This window comes from Pholcus phalangioides, unplaced genomic scaffold (assembly GCF_987345545.1).
Source record: "Pholcus phalangioides strain wild (caught in Gottingen) unplaced genomic scaffold, Ppha-v1.0 ptg000007l_1, whole genome shotgun sequence".
Lineage (NCBI taxonomy): Eukaryota > Metazoa > Arthropoda > Arachnida > Araneae > Pholcidae > Pholcus > Pholcus phalangioides.
The window spans coordinates 32,340,182-32,358,849 of record NW_028301600.1 but is presented as its reverse complement, the minus strand read 5'-3'; the positions used below and the strand labels follow the sequence as shown (position 1 = coordinate 32,358,849).

Genomic DNA, 18,668 nt, shown 5'->3' with positions numbered 1-18,668 from the left:
ATCGAAAATAGAAAATGAAAATAAAAGAGAAAAGTTGAGTACAGCATAGTAGTGAATATTAATGATGACTTGTCCCAAGATGCCTTTAAGGGGTGCCACGACCCTTGAAGTCGAATTTTCAAAAATTACTTCAAAAAATATTTCATTCAACTGCAAATAAAATATCAAAAAGTTCATGTCAATCGGCCAATTTGTTCTTTCATAATAAAAGAAAGAAATAATGAATTATAGTGTAAACGTATACAAGAAAAAACACTTGACCACGATTTTCTCAGATTTGGAGGTTTTCGAGCTCATCCGTTAGATTAAAAAAAATACTAAAAATACTATTGCCACAAAAATTCTAAAAATTTTACCGAAATGGTTAATCGGCATGTGTTAGTAAAAGGAACCTCGTATTTAGCAATTGACTAATGGGAAGTATTATTCAAAAAATGTTAAATTTAGACTTTTGAAATTTGTATATTTCTATCTTACGAATGAGCTCAAAAACCTACTATCTGAAAAAATCGCTTTCAACGTATTTTTTCTTGTTGTACGTCTACACTATAACTCATTATTCCTTTCTTTTATTACGAAAGAACAAATTAATCGATTGACATGAAATGAAATTTTTAGTATTTTATTTGCAATTGAATGAAATTTCTTTGGAAGTCATTTTTTAAAATTCGACTTCGTGTTCTGACACCCCTTAAAACCACATATTTGTCACACGAATATGCTGCCAGAATCATTTTTTAAGACCAAGCGTTTTTTCGGTACTGCTTTACAAAAACTGTAACCCATTCCAGGGAACCCTATTACTATGCATTGCGAAAATAATTTATTTGTATATTTATTTACATCAAACATCATGTATTAGCTATTGACTTCTATCAAGATGACACATTTTTAAAGGATCGATTAACTTTGGACTGGTGACAGATAGGGCTGGGGTTAAGCATTTTTCACAGACCTCTAAAATATTTGTATTCTTATTCATGGCCCCCCACTAGGAGGGGAGGCTCATACAACTGGTACGTAGTGAATGATAGTTTATATAATAATATTTTTTGCGGACTCGGTGTGGCTGCACTATTTTTATGTACTATAGTTCGGCTCAGAGGAGGCTCTTGGGCATGGCGATCCGTGCGCACCGCTCTAAGAGGGGCGCCAAACTCGAATTGAAAGGGCGAAAAGAATCTTTGTCGGACAAAAATTGTTGGTAGGGGTACCAAAAATTAGTACCACACGGGTAGAGATTTTTTCTCGAGACACACTTGGTGACCGCCCCTGACCCCAGTGACCTTCTTACATTTTTTCTAATCGAGAAAAATTGGAAGACACTGTGACGAAAAATAATTTGCACGTTAAATCGTTTCATAGAGATGGCGCCACTATTTATTGCGTACGTTTGCGTATTTCGATTGGGAACTTGATTAGAGCGCTTTTTAGCTTCGTGGCATACTCTGTGGAACACGAGTGGTTTCTGAAGGACCCAAATAAAAAAAAAAAAAACTTGATTATAGAGAAAATGTGTGCATGTTAGCTAACACTAAATATCTATAATATTTAAAAATACGCATATTGCTTACTTATATAGCCTGAAAGCATAGGCGGAGATAGACTTGGAAGTCTGAGGGGGGGGGCAAGGCCATTATTGCTGGGGGGCACGATGATGATGATGATGTCAATTCATATATACATTTATACATTAGATCATTCGACTCCACCTTTGCCCCCCACCCCGTATCTCCGCCCGTGCCTGCAAGGTCTTCTTTAAGGTGTTGTACTACCTTGGGAACAAATCTCGCCGAAAAAATTATCTTATTCAGATTCAGACTATGGTTTGAATTCGAATAGAATAAGTGCCCATCAGAGCTAAAGAAACTCTCGATTACTCTAAGGCAGTTTCACAAAGTGGGCAATATCGCCCCCGGGGGGCTGATGGAAGAGTCCAAGGAGGCGGTGAAAGTTTTGGGTTTAGTGTAGGACCCTATGGGTTGGCTCCGAGGTGGGGGCGATGAAAATATTTTTTTTCAAAGAAGGGATGATGGAAAAAAAAGTTTGGGAACTATGCTCTAAGAATACTCCAAAGAGCGATTCAATATTCTCATGTGTTCATTCCCATCCAGTGAAAAGAAAATTAGTGTTGATACAGAGTATACACAGTCAGAAAGTTTCCGCATTCTGTGTTATTGATTTCTTCCAGTCCTGAGGATTCAATCTATAAGTATCCATTATCGTGGTCCTTCATCTGTTATTCCGACAGGCTCGGCCATTTATCAATTCTTTCGCATTGATGTCGTTTTCAGGTAGAGTTTTCACGGTCTTGACAAGAAAACCCATCGAATGCATTCGGACTGCACAGGTCATACATTTATGAAACGTTGGCAGAGATTTATTGGTCTGACCTAGCTTTTGTCAATGATGAAATATGGTAGGGTTAAAGGAATCCATGGCCCTGTGATCAAAGCAAAAACTAGCATATCTATTCTAGTTTAATTGGTTCAACGTATTTTCGAATATCCTTTGTCTTTTTCATGAAAAATTCCGAAGCCAAACAAGAGGAGAAATTAATATCAAATGGGCTTTTCATTGTTTTTGATCAGTTAACCTTTCTGGCCAGCAATATATATATTTTGAGAAATATTTTGAGGGGTTATATTCAGGAAATGAGGTACCCTCTGAATGACATTACATGACAAGAAAAAATTATTTATCAATATTCAAAAAAATATGGGATGTTGCACTTCAAAGTAACACACTGTGTTTATATGATTTACATAAATGTGAATAGTATAAAGATGTCATTTAATGTTTTTAAACTTACTTTTTTCTCATTGTTGAAGAATGCACAGCGCTGTATGTCTCCTCCACACATATTTCCTACCAAAATGTAATGGGGTTAAAAAGCGTTCTTGCTTGGCTTCTGAACAAATAAGAGGCACGTGTACCGTCCAGCCATTCTGATGGTAATTATAGAAACTTAATGAACAGCTCACAAATAAAAATCTAATGTTTAGGCACTGTGAAGATGTTCATCCGTGTCAAAACGAGCTCAAAATATGCAATACTTTGGGCTCGTTATTTGAAAAAATAAGAAATTCATGTTGACGGCCAAATAAAGGGTTAAATTTCATGGTTTAGTATTTAGAAAATTTCTAAGGGCAGTGAAATTTCCAATTAGCCAGGTTGGATATGAACAATATCAATGAAGTACCTATACGTTACTTTTATGTAGAGAGATATTTAAAAAGGCTGATATTATTGCGACAGAAGTAGAGACTCCATTTTCTATGAACATTACCATAATACTTTGTGAGTTACTGTTATGTGTTACCTGCTGTACCAAAGTATTTTTGTTAGATATTTAGCAAATGAATCTAATAAAATGATTGAGAAATCTATTGAAACATACATTCCGGTATAAATCCCATTTGAATTGACATTCATTAGGATCAAGTATACAGTGATGCGTTTAAGTGATGAAATGATTCACTAGGGAGTGAGATGAAAGGAATTTTGTGTCATGTTATTATGGTGTGTGTGTGAATGATGAAATTCCAGCAACATTTAAAACATTCTACTATTGTCAATGTTCTCAATGCAATTATAATTCCAGCTACTAGTTTTATATTATGTTTGTGTTATTCCCACGTTGCGTATATGAGATCGGTACTTTGTGAAGTTAACAAAATGTCTCTTGTCAAAATTGCTATGCAAAAATATACTTATACCTATTAGATATTCATGTTTATGCATTCTTCCTTATTTCAGTAGTCTATGATACTACGTGCACAGACAAACTGATGAAAGTCGCCATTAAAGTCAACCACAACCAGTCAACTTTGTTCCTCGATAAATTAAAAGGATTTCCAGGTATATATATATATAGAAACATTTACTAGATCATATAGTACAGTGGAACCTTTCTTAACGGACACTTAAGAAAGGATACCCAGTCCCGTGGAATAGGGCTTTTATGTGTTTCACTAGCCGTTAGTGGATACTATTGATAGCGGACAGTGAAATCAAATACAAATACAAATACAAATACAACGCCACAACAGGCAAAATGCCCAACGAGGTGGCTGATAAAAAGATGCCCATAAAAATATGGGCATCTTTTTATCAGCCAACTCAATTTTTTTTCAAACTCTTAATTTATTAATCGTTGGTCATAAACCGAGAATGCATTATATTGAACTAAGATTATGTTTAATCCCCAGCTCGTGATAAAAAATGGTAAATCGTCAATTAATTACTTATTAACTGAACTATGGTTCAGGATGGTGAATTGCAATGGTAAAGTTGGTTTTGTTTGTTGATGCGTGTGAAGAAAGCCAACATTACAAGACTGATGATGTTGTTATGAATGTTTTTTCTCCGTCACACTTATTTTAATTTAAATTTTATTGCAAAATATTTGTAGTGTACGTATCATATGCACAGGAAAGATAATTAATTGGTTTAATATGAAAAGAAGAAAGGTTATATATATATTTTTAGGCTTATATATATATTTATCAGGCTTTCCAACTTTATTTGGGAATTATGCATAACCGCCGGTAAAAGTGATAAATGTGGTGAAAATTGATAAAACTTTCTTCATCGAGACGACTGGTGATTATGCATAACCACTGATGTATCACTTTTACAGAGTCACATAATATACACTTTAGCATGCAAATGTATAGGAACCAATTGCTACCTCAGCCAAACCTCGTATGTGAAACTCGTACAAACGAGGTTCCACTGCTATCGTACCTTCCCCTCCCCCATTAGCGAACACTCCCGGTTAGCGGGAAAAAAATTTTCCCCATGGGTGTCTGTTATCGAAAGGTTCTACTGTATTTCAATAGCTATCCGAGACTGTCCATCCCTTTGGGAAAGCGCGCAAACCATTCCAAAATGGTAGCGGTCAGAAGTGAGCGGTCATCTCCGTTTATATTTCAATATTTACATAAATACTCATCGCTTCTTAAAAAATAATTTTTAGAATTATTGGTTTTTATATTTTGAGGAAATTTCCAAATTTAAAATCTCAAGTTTTCAGTTTATTTAATTATATGTCATTAAAATTGATATAGAAAAATGTTTATTATCCGAATCCGTATGAATTTGTTATTGTTGAAATTAGATGATAATTAAATACAGAATGTATGTAATATAAAATCAATATCATTTTAGGAAAGTATTCAAAAAAACTTATTTGAATGGCACCAAGATTCCGAAAAAAAAAATCTCCTTTTATAGCCTCATTTTCTATCTTCAACTGATCATTAGAATAGAAACGAAACGAATCATCATTAATCTCTTTAAAAAATACTCGAAACGAATGTTTCTACGTCTTTTTTTTTATTTACTTATTTTTTTGTTCGATATTTTCAACAACAATTTCGAACTCATTCGCATGTGATCATTTGTTCGCGGATGAAAAATGAGACCAAAGCAATATTAAAGGGGGATGGATGAAAAAGAAAATGTTAAGGAAAGTGTCCTAAACTTTTTTTGATAGCCTTTAAAAAAAGCTAGATAACAACTACAAACATAAATAAAGAATTCTCAAAGCAAGAGTACTGTATCGAAAATGGATGCAGCTGAATAATTCGTACTTCAAACATTCCAATCTGAAGTTTTAAATTTCGGTATTTGTAGTGTCATTTTAAAATGTTCCGATAAGCAAAAGAAAATATTAAACATCTTTCGTGAAAATATTTCTTTCCGTGTATTGTTAGTTGTTTTCTTTGCCAAAAATCACAAATACAGTGTTTACAGCACAACCTCTCGATAATGGACACCCACGGGACCAAACATTTTGTTCGCTAACGGAGAGTGTTCGCTAATGGGAGGTACGATATACAGTGAAACCTTGTTTATACGACTTTCACATTTATACTTCGTTTGGCTTCGATCGTAACTAGTTTCCATACGTTTTATACAAGGCCACAACAGGCAAAATGTCCAAAGAGGTGGATGAAAAAAGATGCCCATAAAACAAATATGGATGCCATATATTTCTAAAATACAGCAACCTAATTAAAAGTGCAATAATAAAACTATATAGAGGTTGGTAACTATCGACCATCCAACAATTACACACGCGATTCCCTGTGAAAAACTAATATGGAAAAGTGCTTTCCGTTTTTTTATTTGACCCGTAATTAATGAGTTATAACGCCTTAAAAACTGATTACGTCACTTTCAAATCCTGCCAAATTCACCGACTGTACACCAAACGTAAAACTTGGCGTTTTTGGAACTTCATAACAATGGTATAACCTTAAAGAGAAATCGAGAAAAAGCAAATCTGCTGACCGAAGTCATACCGAAGTATTCTCAATTATTAAATAGGGTTCACCAAATTATTGAGAACTCTTATATTTCTAAATTTATTTATTTCATTAAAGTTGAATTTTTACTGTTAATAAATCTGCACGCACACACACACACACACAATTATGTATTTCAATACCTCTATAACTATTTTTCATTAATATATATATTATAGATTTTCATAAATTATGATTTTTTTTTTCAATAATTCTAAAATTATTATTTTTTCATTAAGGTGTTTTTTAGCATTTCTTTAAATTCGGTAAATATTTATACCTTGCTGAATTTGGCCTCTCGAATTATGGCTCTGGGTCTCCCGATTCGTTACGACGGCTTTTTTAATGTATTAAATGCGCAGCCTAAATTATTAAATTTGGAAATTTTTTCACAGTTCCAGATACAACATATGTCAGTGCCCAGAGCTCTTTAACGATTTATTTTTATTTTTTGCAATTTATTCGTTTTTCCATGTAAAGTAGCTATTTTCAAAAAAATGGTCGGTGGGCCAGGGGTTGAAAATCCCTGCTGTAATATCGAAGATAAATAAAAACAACTTGATTGGCTCAAATAACGACAAGTATAGTCATCGATCGAACTGTTAACGTTCATCGATTGGGACAGTCAACATTGTGTCCATCCTCTGGAACTGTATGAAGCTTACTGACGGTTGAGTGACTGTTTACTGGTCATTCCGATTTGCCTCGTTATTTCCGAGTATTCGGTTGAGTGTTCACACCAAATCACAGAAGTTACACGAGCTTCCTAATCTGAAAGCTATACCATTATCAGCTTATTAGATTAAATATCTCAGTTCCCCAGTTGATGGCTATGAGTTATATAATATTGTGGGTTGAAGGTTATGGCTTATTGACGATTCTTGTCATACTGTGCGATCGTGATGATGTAGAGTAATATAGTAATAATGCAGGCACATAATGCGCCGATTGCAAATCCTGTCCAGACCATTCAATTCGAAAATATGCGCATGAAGAGCTTACTTTCAAAAGGGAACATTTCCACTTTTGATAAATGTACAGTAGAAGTATGTAGAAGTTTTTTTTTACTTCTATTGTAAATTTAGGAAGAATACGTTTGCTTTACAAAAGTAAAAAAAAAGCCCGACAGGTAAAATATACGAATGGTAGAAGAATATTCAAATATTCTCTATATATATGTTTCTTAAACAACATTCAAGAGAGTTACCCACATTTGAATTTTGGATGTGTTCCGTTCTGAAGAAAAATTAGTGTAAATGTTGCCTTTGATTAAAATTGGAGCTGGTCAAGTCTGAAAAATTGGAAATTTATACGTCAACTGTTGATTCCAGAAGGTTTTAACTAGCCCAGGAAGGTACCCTTACCATAGAAAACAAAAATAAATACAACGATGTGAGCTAAAAATGTACAAAATTGAACGCCAGACCGTGCTGTTTCGGGGCTACATTCTCCTTCGTCAGTGGAAAATAAAATGGAATCAAATGGCCTGTTATAGCGCAGGTGACTCGCTTAAATGAAAGTACTTGGTAGGATCGAGGCTGACGAGTGATATGATGATGACAGAGGGAAAGATAGTGATGATGATGAAGCTATTACGATTGTGAGATGGAGTGTATAGATGATTTAGTGGCAGGGAAGGGGGGTTAAGTTTCAGTATTGAGACCATATCGTTTAGAAAAATGGAGTGCTGGAAAAATCTTTAACCAAAGAAGAGTTTATGTGAATATGAAGAGCTACAAAGAAATCTAGGTCGAGGAGTGAAGAGCATTTCTGAATGATTTGGACAGAGTTAAAGTGAAAGTGCTGATTATTGGTCCAGCAATGTTGTGCTATTGAAGAACGTTTGAGGTATTGATTTTTAACATCATTTAACTTATCTTTCTTAGAACATCAACTCATCTTTCTTGCTCGTAGTAACCAATCACTGGTGTGATAATGCCGTTTGTGTCACTAAGAAAGTAGGGATTGTAATTACGTTGCCGGAACAATTTGTATGCATGGCCCTAACTTATATATGTTACGAGAACTATGTGTGTTTCGTGCTTTACTTGTGCTACCATTTGTCATCTGTATTATACCGAAAAAGGGAAAGTGCTTGAATTTCCATGATATTTAAATATTGTGTAAATGCAATACTTACTTTTAAGGTCTACTTTCTCTCTCCGGAGAGACTTTTTTCAAATGGAAGTTTGGCTCTCTCATTTGTAAAATAAAGTTTTCCTGACTCTGCCACGAAGCTGGGCGGGAAGAGATCTCGGCAACGGGATAAGTCCAGTGGCAAAGTTCTGGCGTTTATTGGCTCGCATTTGTGCCCTGAAATTGTGAAACAACCTTCAGCCGACCACCAATGTGCCACTAGCATTGCTTGAACCTGAATTTTCGTAAAACGAGTCCAGCACGAAGTGACTAATTACTGTATAATTTTTACGATTATGAATATCAGAAATTATTCCTTTGTAACAGCGTTTCTCAACATTTCTAAACCCAAGGACCAGTAAAATATCTGAAACAATTCGACGGACCACTTTTATCCCGTATTATGGGACATTCCAGTATTTCCAGTTGTTCCGAATTTATACGTTCGTCCAGTTTTTTCAACGACGCTTATTTAAATCCGTAATGTTTACTAAAACCGCGTGAATAAACTTGAAATTATGTAATTATGGCTACAAATAAAAATACTCATCTTACGTATTTGTCAGGTTTAACGTTTTTTCGTGTTTCTGCAATTTTAACTAAGACGATTTAATTAAGGATTTTGCGGTCCCGTATTTTACAGTATTTACGATCCCAAGTTTCTCTTATTATTCTCAATGAAATATGGTCATCTATTCATCTGAATGTTTTTTCGTTAAATACATTTTTGTTTACTGCGATTTTTTTGCAGCAGCTCTTCATTTCCCATCCCTTCATCCATTTTTGTAGGAATAAGCTAATTCGTCACAAATTACATCTTTAGCTGCAATCTGTGATATTTTCAGGTTATTTCACATTTAATTCACATATATCTTCTTGTATATGCTATCCTATGCCAATAAAATGTTTTAAGTACCTCCAATACTTGCTTTTTCTGAAAATTTATAAAAAAAAGTGCATTATTAACACCTTGCTGCATGATGGAATTACATGACATCGATGTAATTGGGTAAAAATTTCTTCCAAATAAAGGAGACCGTTCAGTTCAGAAGAAATGACGAAAAAGATAGAGATTTAATTTACTCATTCTTATTTAAAATTAAATTTCAAATTTTATATTTTAGAACTAAAAAAATTAAATATTTTTTTTTTATAATCCAGATATTTATGAAATGGTAAATGGGAACCCATATCATAATTATAGGATCTCAAATCTTTTTCGTCATTCTATGAACTGAACAGTTCCCTTTATTTTAAAACAATTTTTATTCAATTACATTGATGTCATGATATTTTATCATGCACGCAAGGTGGTAATAATGCAGTTTTGACAATGTGTAAGAATAGATAGATACGATGGAATCAGAGATACGTAAAATTGTGTACTGCCATACGAGAACATATACCACCAGATTTGAAATAACTCAATGGTTAATTAAAGTTTTTAATAATATTTCTACTACTGCATAGTTTTTCAGCATGTTAAAAGGTAGGAGACCCATTAACATGAGCCAACACAAATTTATTAGTGAAAACAAGAGCAAATAAAAACATGAGGGCCGGGTCCCGACTGTAAAAGCACATACGTGTATATGGCTTGACATAAATTACATCATTTTGATTTAACTAGTTCTTAAATACACAAGGAAACTCCTAAAATGCAAACTGTAATTAGTTTGGTAAACTCAGAAGTTTCACAAAGTCCTCATTAAAGTTAAAGATTGGTAGAAAGAGAGAGAGAAAGAGTATATAAATATAAATTATTCGAGATCGAACGTAGATATGTCCCCTATACGAATCGTTCTCACGGTCACGCGGAACTTACAACCGCCGGATAAACTCCCGCTCAGCAAAATTTACATATCATGCGTAATTTTGAAATAACGAGGCTGAGCAAATGATGCGGAATAACGAGGATTAATCGCATCCATCCGCAAATACGCAAAAGGCGAGACAGAGAAAGAGAACGGGCGGAGCCTGATTAAAAACACGCTCACGCTCTCACAAACTTCTACTGATCCAGAAATAATTATCTTCGAATTACGCGTCAACATGAAAAGCTGAGGATATTCCTAAGCTCTGATTTCCGCTGCGACTTGGTAATTTGCAAGTATAACGTTGTACTTTCTAATTAAATTAATTAAAATTTTCTCTGATTAATCTTTTCGAAACACTGCGCCGCTTTTGTTGATGACTTTTGCCGGAAGGAAAAAAAATATATATATTATTGCCTTGCTTTTTTTTCGTAATTTTTTTTAAAAGATTGAAAAGTCAAAAAAGAAATTAAATGGATTAGCGCACTTGATGTTTTTGTTTTCCTCGAGTTTTCATTTAACATCATCGTATTAAAAATTTTCGGTATTTAGTCACACGACACTGCAGAAATTCATAATATCTAAAGTAAATTAAGGTCTCTCCGACTACGTTGAAAACGTCATTTTGGAAGAAAATGTCGATTTTTATTCTCTTATTTTATACGAAAGCACTTTTTGTGATTCTAAAACAGGCCTCTATATAGTGCTTAGAATCAAAGTTACGTCCACGTAAGTGTTGCGTTTTTACATGCAAGTAATTCTTGAGTGTAATCGTTTCATTGCTTTTTCGAAATTTTATTTGTATATACATGTGCATTTTACTGTTTGTTATGTATTCGGGGATTTTTTTAACATTCTGTATTTATTTTAGTGTCATCTTTTTTGCATTTTCTTCTCTACATATCTTGTGTGTCTGATTGATTTATTGTTTTTACCGATAGATATCCCTGCTTTTTCTCTCCAATTTTATTGATTATTTGTATTGTGCATCTAGTGAAGTCAGAGCCCTTTGGCCTTTTGCATACTGAATAAATAAAATAAAGTAATCCGAACCTTAAACGTGTTTTACGAAGAATGATATTTTTAACATTTTACTTGAGTTTGAAACATGATTTATAAAAATATATTAACCCCTTCGAATGAGCGATATGGTAAGCTTGTTCTCACCAAACCACACGTTAGAGAAAGGAAAGGAAGGAAAAAAAAACTAAATGAAAAGAAAACAGTATAATAGTACAATAGTATATAGTACAGATAAGAGAGAGATGATAGAGTGTATGCGAAGTAGATTTCTCTTTTCACCCCCACCCAACCTGTTCTCTTTTTCTCTTATATGTATATAGTAGAAGGATACATGATATGTGAGGAAAAAGTGACTAATAATTTTATAGAAATAAAAGGAAGTTAAAAATAACAACTTCGTAGAGTTACAACAAAACCTTGCGATGAGGAGAAAATAAAGAAAACAGAGAGAACTAATTTGAGTTTATTCCACAGACGTTTGGACGCAATATTACGTTCTTGATCGTAAAATGGGTAACTGTGTATATCATTACAGAATTTTAATATGATATTTTGCTATATATATTGTTGAGGGCATGAATTAAAACCTAAGGTTTGTCACATATATTTATCTAATTGCAGTGTTTTATAGACGATATGTAGAATGAAATTTCAAAACATCCACACATACATTAACAGATTTGATTGTAATTTATGAGCGCACCATACAATCCTGTAAATTTTTCTAGCATAACCTGCATCATCACTTCTAAATATACTGTGAAAATAACAAAACATTCCCATTCCATTCATAGAATTTTTTGCAATCGTCTTTCGAATATTGCATGGATTTTGCTTAAAATTTGACATAAAAAAAAATGAAAGTAGAAAATGACATAGGCAGTCCAAAAATAGTATATAAAGTTTTAAGACAGACCAATAAACACATACATAAAAACAATGGGGCAATATATATATATGTGTGTGTATGTGTGTGCGCATACGTGTATATATTAAACGATGTGTTTGCCACGAGAAAACATTTTGGTGTTATTTTCATGGATCTGCCCTGGACGGACATATGACCCTTGGGAGATCATACCCTTGTATACAGTTTGTACGTAGTTCATGTGTTGTGTTGTTTTTGTTATATGTTGTTGTATGTCGTTTATTCATACAAATAAACCTTTACTCTTTACTCTCAAAAAAAAGTATTATTGTTTTCACCATTTTGAGACACTTTTTATCAAAAAACGTTATTAAACTTCACTCCAGTACCATTTTATAGAAAAATGATATCGAACGTAGTCGGATACCTTAGCGTGGATTTAGGAGAAAATAGCATAATAAAATTCTGGTGATATTATGCAAATATGTAATTATATTCGTCTTAAGTAAAATACCACTCTAAAAATGTAATTTTCCGATGTCGTATATAAAAATGAACAAATGGATATGATATTAATTGCGAATCCGATGCAATTCGGTCGCTGGTACGTAATCGCTATTGAATTATTTATTAAAATCGAAATAGAAACATGTTTCAAGTTAGAATATCAAGTTAGTTATTTGAAAATTCTCATGTGTTATTGAATCAAGACGAAAGACGTCTCTGAATAAACGTAATTGAAGCGGAAATTGAAGCTGCTTCTTTAAACCAGCTTCGTTGCTGGGATAGTAAACAGATGGCCTCGTAGTGTCATAGCAAAGTTTAAACAACCAAACAAATTGGAAGAGACGGTCTTCTTAGAAACCAATAAAATTTACAGCATTCGTCTTTCTGCCGCTATCGTGAAATCGAATAATTGTAATGTTCTTTTCGGTATGCGATGAAGGATGTAGCGGCACGTTCTTTTGCAAGCGAAAAAGAATTGTTTTGGTACGAACTCATTAAAAACGTGTTAACTTCAGTAAGGGAACCAAATCGCACAAAATTCTTTTGATTCCGTGATTTTAAAGTGCAACTAGTCTTTAGCGATAAATAATGGCTCATACGAAAGTGTATATCTTCTTCTTGACTTTTAATTATTGTAGCTAACGGAGTACTGTAGCATTTGTTAAACGATACTTTGTTTTTGAAGATAATGCAAATATATATCAGATGATATAAATATGTTTTTTTTTTGTTAAATTCATACTTTATATTATTTTATGTTATAACTTACGTGTTATTATCTGAATTTTTTGTTATGAAACCATTTTTTAATGTTAGTCGTGTTTGAGACACTACAATACCAAATCACTTTTGTCGAATAATGAGAACCAACGATATTATCTAAAAATGCAAGAATGAAACACCAGACACACACACACAACTGTTTCAAGGATAATATGTATAGCCCATTCGTCAGTGGAAATAGCCTGTTATAGCGCAGGCCACTCGCTGAAATTAAAGTTCGTGGCTACCGATATGATTACATGCTTTGATGATTTTAAATTTTTTATACGGTCCTCTGTCTTCTAACTATTAATTAAAAAGTTGTTGTCGTGTCTCTTCTGAGGCCAACAAAAAAAAAGTCCAAGTTTCTCAAGTGCAATATTCACTCAGATATTTGATTTCAAAATCAGAGAAAAGTTTGGAAAAACAGTATAAACAAACGGACAACGCTTCTTTCCCGGATTCTTTGCTGTTCTCCCCCAACTTTTTTCTCTGCTTTTTTAATTCAAATATCACAGCAGAATTAATGCAAATATCACAAATATCACTTAGAAACATGAATTTTTTTCGTTGGCCTCAAGAAAGACAGTTGAATAACTCTCTAATTGATAGTTAGAAGACGAAGGACCGTATGGAATTTAGACTGTTCGAAATTTTGATCTGAATTTCGCTCTCAAAACTGGTGCAAAGTTATTCCTAAACACATTTGAACAATTTTTAAATTTGAACCGTACCTCTATGACGAACGTTTGATGAGATAAAAGCCAAATTAGGACTTTATAGGACACCCTGTATAATCTATACGCATAACGATAATACACGGAATATATTTTTTTCGAACATGTATTTCGTCACGGATCTTTACTACGCTGTCCAAATATTAAAATAAAACGGGAAATAATATAATTTCCCTTACAGCGTTTCTTTTTTTTTTTTTTTTTGTCCATTTTTTACTTCATACGTAAAAAAATGATTGCGTATTAAAAACTTCAAGCATATATATATATATATATATTTGTATTCTCAATTTCTTTTTAATGTTCAATGACGTTACAGTGGCAAGCTTTCAAGAATCGCTCGCGGCAATTGATTACGTTAACATAAGTATAATGACAAAGCTCTCCAAACTCGCCCTCTTGTTATCTCATAATCTCTTGAGTACCTTGTAAAAATTGGTTGTCATTTTTATGCTGATATGCTTATTTTATTGATAACAAGGGTTTTTTTTTAAACCCTTTTTTTTTAAATGTATGTTATTATTATTATTATTCTCTGAAGTAGCATCGATAAAAATACAGATTTATGAAATTATGGTGACTTAAATTTGTGCATTGAATCATATTTTGTTATTAAGAAAAGATGTATAATAGGTGTATTGGAAATTGACATTTAAGTGTAACTACTTGTTGTTTTTAATCAGGCTGCGAGCAGAAGAAAGAAGGTGATTTAATAGTCTTTGAGTTGCCACTCGATAATTTTCATGAGTGTGGAACAACACGTATGACAAACAAATATACGGTAAGTACTTATTTCGAATTGTAGGGGGATTTCCTACTTTTTAACATGTTTAAAAAGCCACAAAAACTCTCTCTATATTCTATTAGAAATTTTATTAAAAACACTGTTAATAATTTGCAATTTGATACACGTATTTTCTATTGTACAGACTGAAATATTACCTTTGATAAAAGTTGAAAAAAACTATAGTTTAAGATAAATGTTGATAATGCTGGTCTTTTCACGGACACATAGGCACATTCATTTTACCACATTGCTCGAGACTGCTTCGGAGTCTGAGAGAATTAATGTCTGATTTTGCATTAATCATGTTAGTCTTGAGTTCATCTATCATATGTGGATTATTTCAGTGTTCCACATTTTTAAGATAGCCCCAAAGAAAAAAGTCCTGGGGTTACAAGTCCGGTGAAACAGGTGACGTAAGTCCGCGCGTGATGACACGATCGACAAAAAAATTTAGTCAGAACATGGAAATTTTCTTTCGATGTGTGCCACTATTCTGTGGAAATCAAGAGTACCATTCATCACTGTTCATCAGTGAAATGAATTGAGTAATAGCGGCTGTTGAGACTTTGACATCAACAGTGGGATCGAATAAAATAGACCCCACAATTAGAAAAATTGAAATATATTTTTCATAAAACCAATATTTTGAATTAATCTCAAATATTTTGTCTCTTTTGATGAACTAAACAGTTTACTTTCTTTTGAACCAATTTTATACACAATTACATTGATTTTATACTATTTTAGTATACGTGTGCAAGTTGTTAATATTAAATTTCTTTTCTTAATGTTTGAAAATTTGTAAAAAAAAAATTAGTGCTGATATATTAAGTATTGTGCTTTCTAGCATTGCGTATACACTCGAAAATATATGTACCAAATTGGAAATAAATCGATGGTTATATAAAATTATTAATGCTATTTCCAGTAAAGCATTGTTTTTGAGGCTTTTTGACCATAATAAAAAGTATGAGATCCCTTAATCAATGTTTATTATTTTGTTATTTAATAATCTATTTTGATACCCATATGTATAATGTAAGGAGTGCTCTATATTTTTTCTTCAACATAGGGCCAGACAATTTTTTATAATAGAATAATCATCGATAAAGTTGACGAACCTCGTGAGGTATTGTTGGTGAAATGTGTATTACCAGGAGACAAAAGCAAAATGCCACCTTGGGGTCAGCGAATACGAAGGAACGTTCTACCGGATGGTTTCTTCGAATACGAGTATGTTGTTTCCTAAGAAATTTTTCACGTCAATTTTTTAAAAATATTTACAGTATCATGTGTTGAATTTCACTAAATGCCTATCACAGGGGTATTCAACTTATGACCCGCGGACCAAATGTAGCCCTCCGAGCTTTTTGCTGTGGCTCGCCGAACACACACATTTTTAGAAAACAGCTACTTTATATACATAAAAACTATTAAATTCCAAAAAAAATCGTTAAAAGAGCTCTGAGGACTGAAATTTGTATTGCTGTATTTGGAACTGAAGATAATTTCCAGATTAAATAGTAATGCTGTGCATTTGCTGCGTTAAAAGGGCCGTCATAACGAATTTAATTTCATAATTGATGAAAATTTAAAATCTGAAAAAAGTAGTTTCAGAAATATCGGGACAAATTCAGATTTAGGGGAAAAAATAATTTATTAAAAAGAATTGATTAAATAAAACTTATTTGAAAATAAATAAGAGTTCAAATTTAATATGAAAGAAATGAATTCAGATAAAAGTGCTCAATATAATTTGAAAACTCTGTTTAATAACGAATAATACCACTATAGCATTTAATGACCCACGGACTTGTGAAAAGTTTAATTCAGTCCGCAATGTCTGAGAAGTTGAGGAACACTGGAGTATCATATAATTCAATTTACCGTAAAACTTCTAAATTTCTAGCATCGCTCATACTGTTTTCAAAAAACATACCGAAAATGAATATCTTTTTTATCGTGATGAATCTACGTTTCCCCATATCTACGTTTCCCATCTCTGATCATATCATTTATCTCTTATCATTTCCACCACAAGATATCATTTGAAAGTCCTTAATGTTCCTCGAAGTCTCAGTATTTCAAAGATTTCATGAAAGAAATAGCACTTCGTATCCAGAGATCCGGAAAAAAAAATATTATTGTAACCTGAGAAAAGAAAGGAATTGAAAAGAAACCGATGGCGTGAAAAGGTTCTTCAGCTTTAATCGACAAGAAATAGGTGCTAACCTTTTTGAGTTAAATTCGAGTCACGATAGGTTATAGAACACGTGATGCTCTTTGTGAGATAAGATCTCTTTTCTGTATCTCTCTCTCTCTCTTTCTAACACCGTTTAAAGATTCGTTTTCTTGCTTTTCTGGGAGAGTTGGCTTCCAGCCATAGATAGACTCGTCTGAGATCTTTCCGCCTTTCCGCTGATGGCTCACTTTGCGGCAAACTCTTCTCGTTCGATAACCCAAAGGAACAACCTTATCGTCCTTTATCTGTCTTCATCAGTCATTCCGCAAAAGAGTTCTTTGCCCGTTGCTTGCTTCGGCCTTAACATTTGCTTTCATTTCCTCTCTGATACTCTCTCTCTCTGTACCACTTTGGTGACTTGCACAACTAATGCACTATACGCGTTAGATATCATATGAAAAACTCTTTCTGGAAAGCTGTTATGATGGATTCTTATAGAAGAAACTAGTCACAAAAAGCTGCCACAGAACTAATAGAATCATTCAATCTTTTCTTTGATGAAGATTTCAGTGAAACGTGTCGTGGGCCGTGTCACGACATATTATTAAATTAATTAATTAAATTAAAATTACGCAATAAATTAACTCGAATTGTGTTATGAAGTGTACGAATTTTTAATATGAAATAGATATTAAATCAGAAAAATACAATTTACGTGTCATCATTTTTTTCACTCATTCCAATCAACTATAATAATAATAATAAAACATGGTTACACAACACTTTTTCTTTGATGTTTAAACCCATTCACATCTTGATCATGGATTCGTTAACTTTCTTTAAAATTAATTAAAAGTCCATTGCATTACCAACCATCCATTCAGTATATGTTCTAGAAACCTTGCCTTCAAGTACCTTAGCGCTCTCAACTATAACTTCACTGGTACGTGTTTTTCGAACGAGTGTGTGTGTGTCTATAGTGCCCTTATAGCACTCCTAACTCGACTTCGGAAATTCATATCTACTAAGAACATGTGTGCGATTCTCCCTCTTAATCACGTCACACGAATACTTTTAGTTTTGGTTCCTTAATTAAGACGAAAACCCCTCCGATTGGTTGGGCGAAACAAAAGCTGATTGGAATCTGATTCATGATAGGTTCGAGGATTAAAAAAAACAAAATACTCGTATATTGTCGTGAGAAAGTGAGAATTTTTTTCCTGTCGGCGCCAATTCTGTTGATGTGTTGCAGCGAATTATGTCTGTGTTTGGCATAAACAAAAATGACTGCGTTGTGGGACTTTCAAGTGTGAGAAAGAGTTGAAGAACATGTTATCTTTCGATTTATATATTTGAATAGGAATTTTTAGAATGAATACTTTAAAGTGGGAATATTGTGCTCACGACACTATCAGGGCATTATGGAATTAGAACACGACACTTAAATAATTGGTACTGCTGCTAACCTTAACCGTCCATGGTTCACCCTGATGAAAAATTATTGAGAAATATATATTTTTACTCAAATGGATGTAGAT

At 33.2% G+C, this 18,668-nt stretch overlaps 1 protein-coding gene across 1 annotated transcript in view; it reads left to right on the top strand.

The window, feature by feature from the left end:
• The window catches only part of LOC149085188 (uncharacterized), a 219,905-nt gene that overhangs the window by 163,206 nt on the left and 38,031 nt on the right, over positions 1–18,668 (top strand). Inside the window, exons 2-4 of the mRNA XM_089233052.1 lie at positions 3,760–3,861; positions 14,845–14,942; positions 16,021–16,181. Coding sequence (XP_089089178.1) covers positions 3,760–3,861; positions 14,845–14,942; positions 16,021–16,181 — 361 coding nt within the window. The remainder of the gene's footprint in view (positions 1–3,759; positions 3,862–14,844; positions 14,943–16,020; positions 16,182–18,668) is intronic.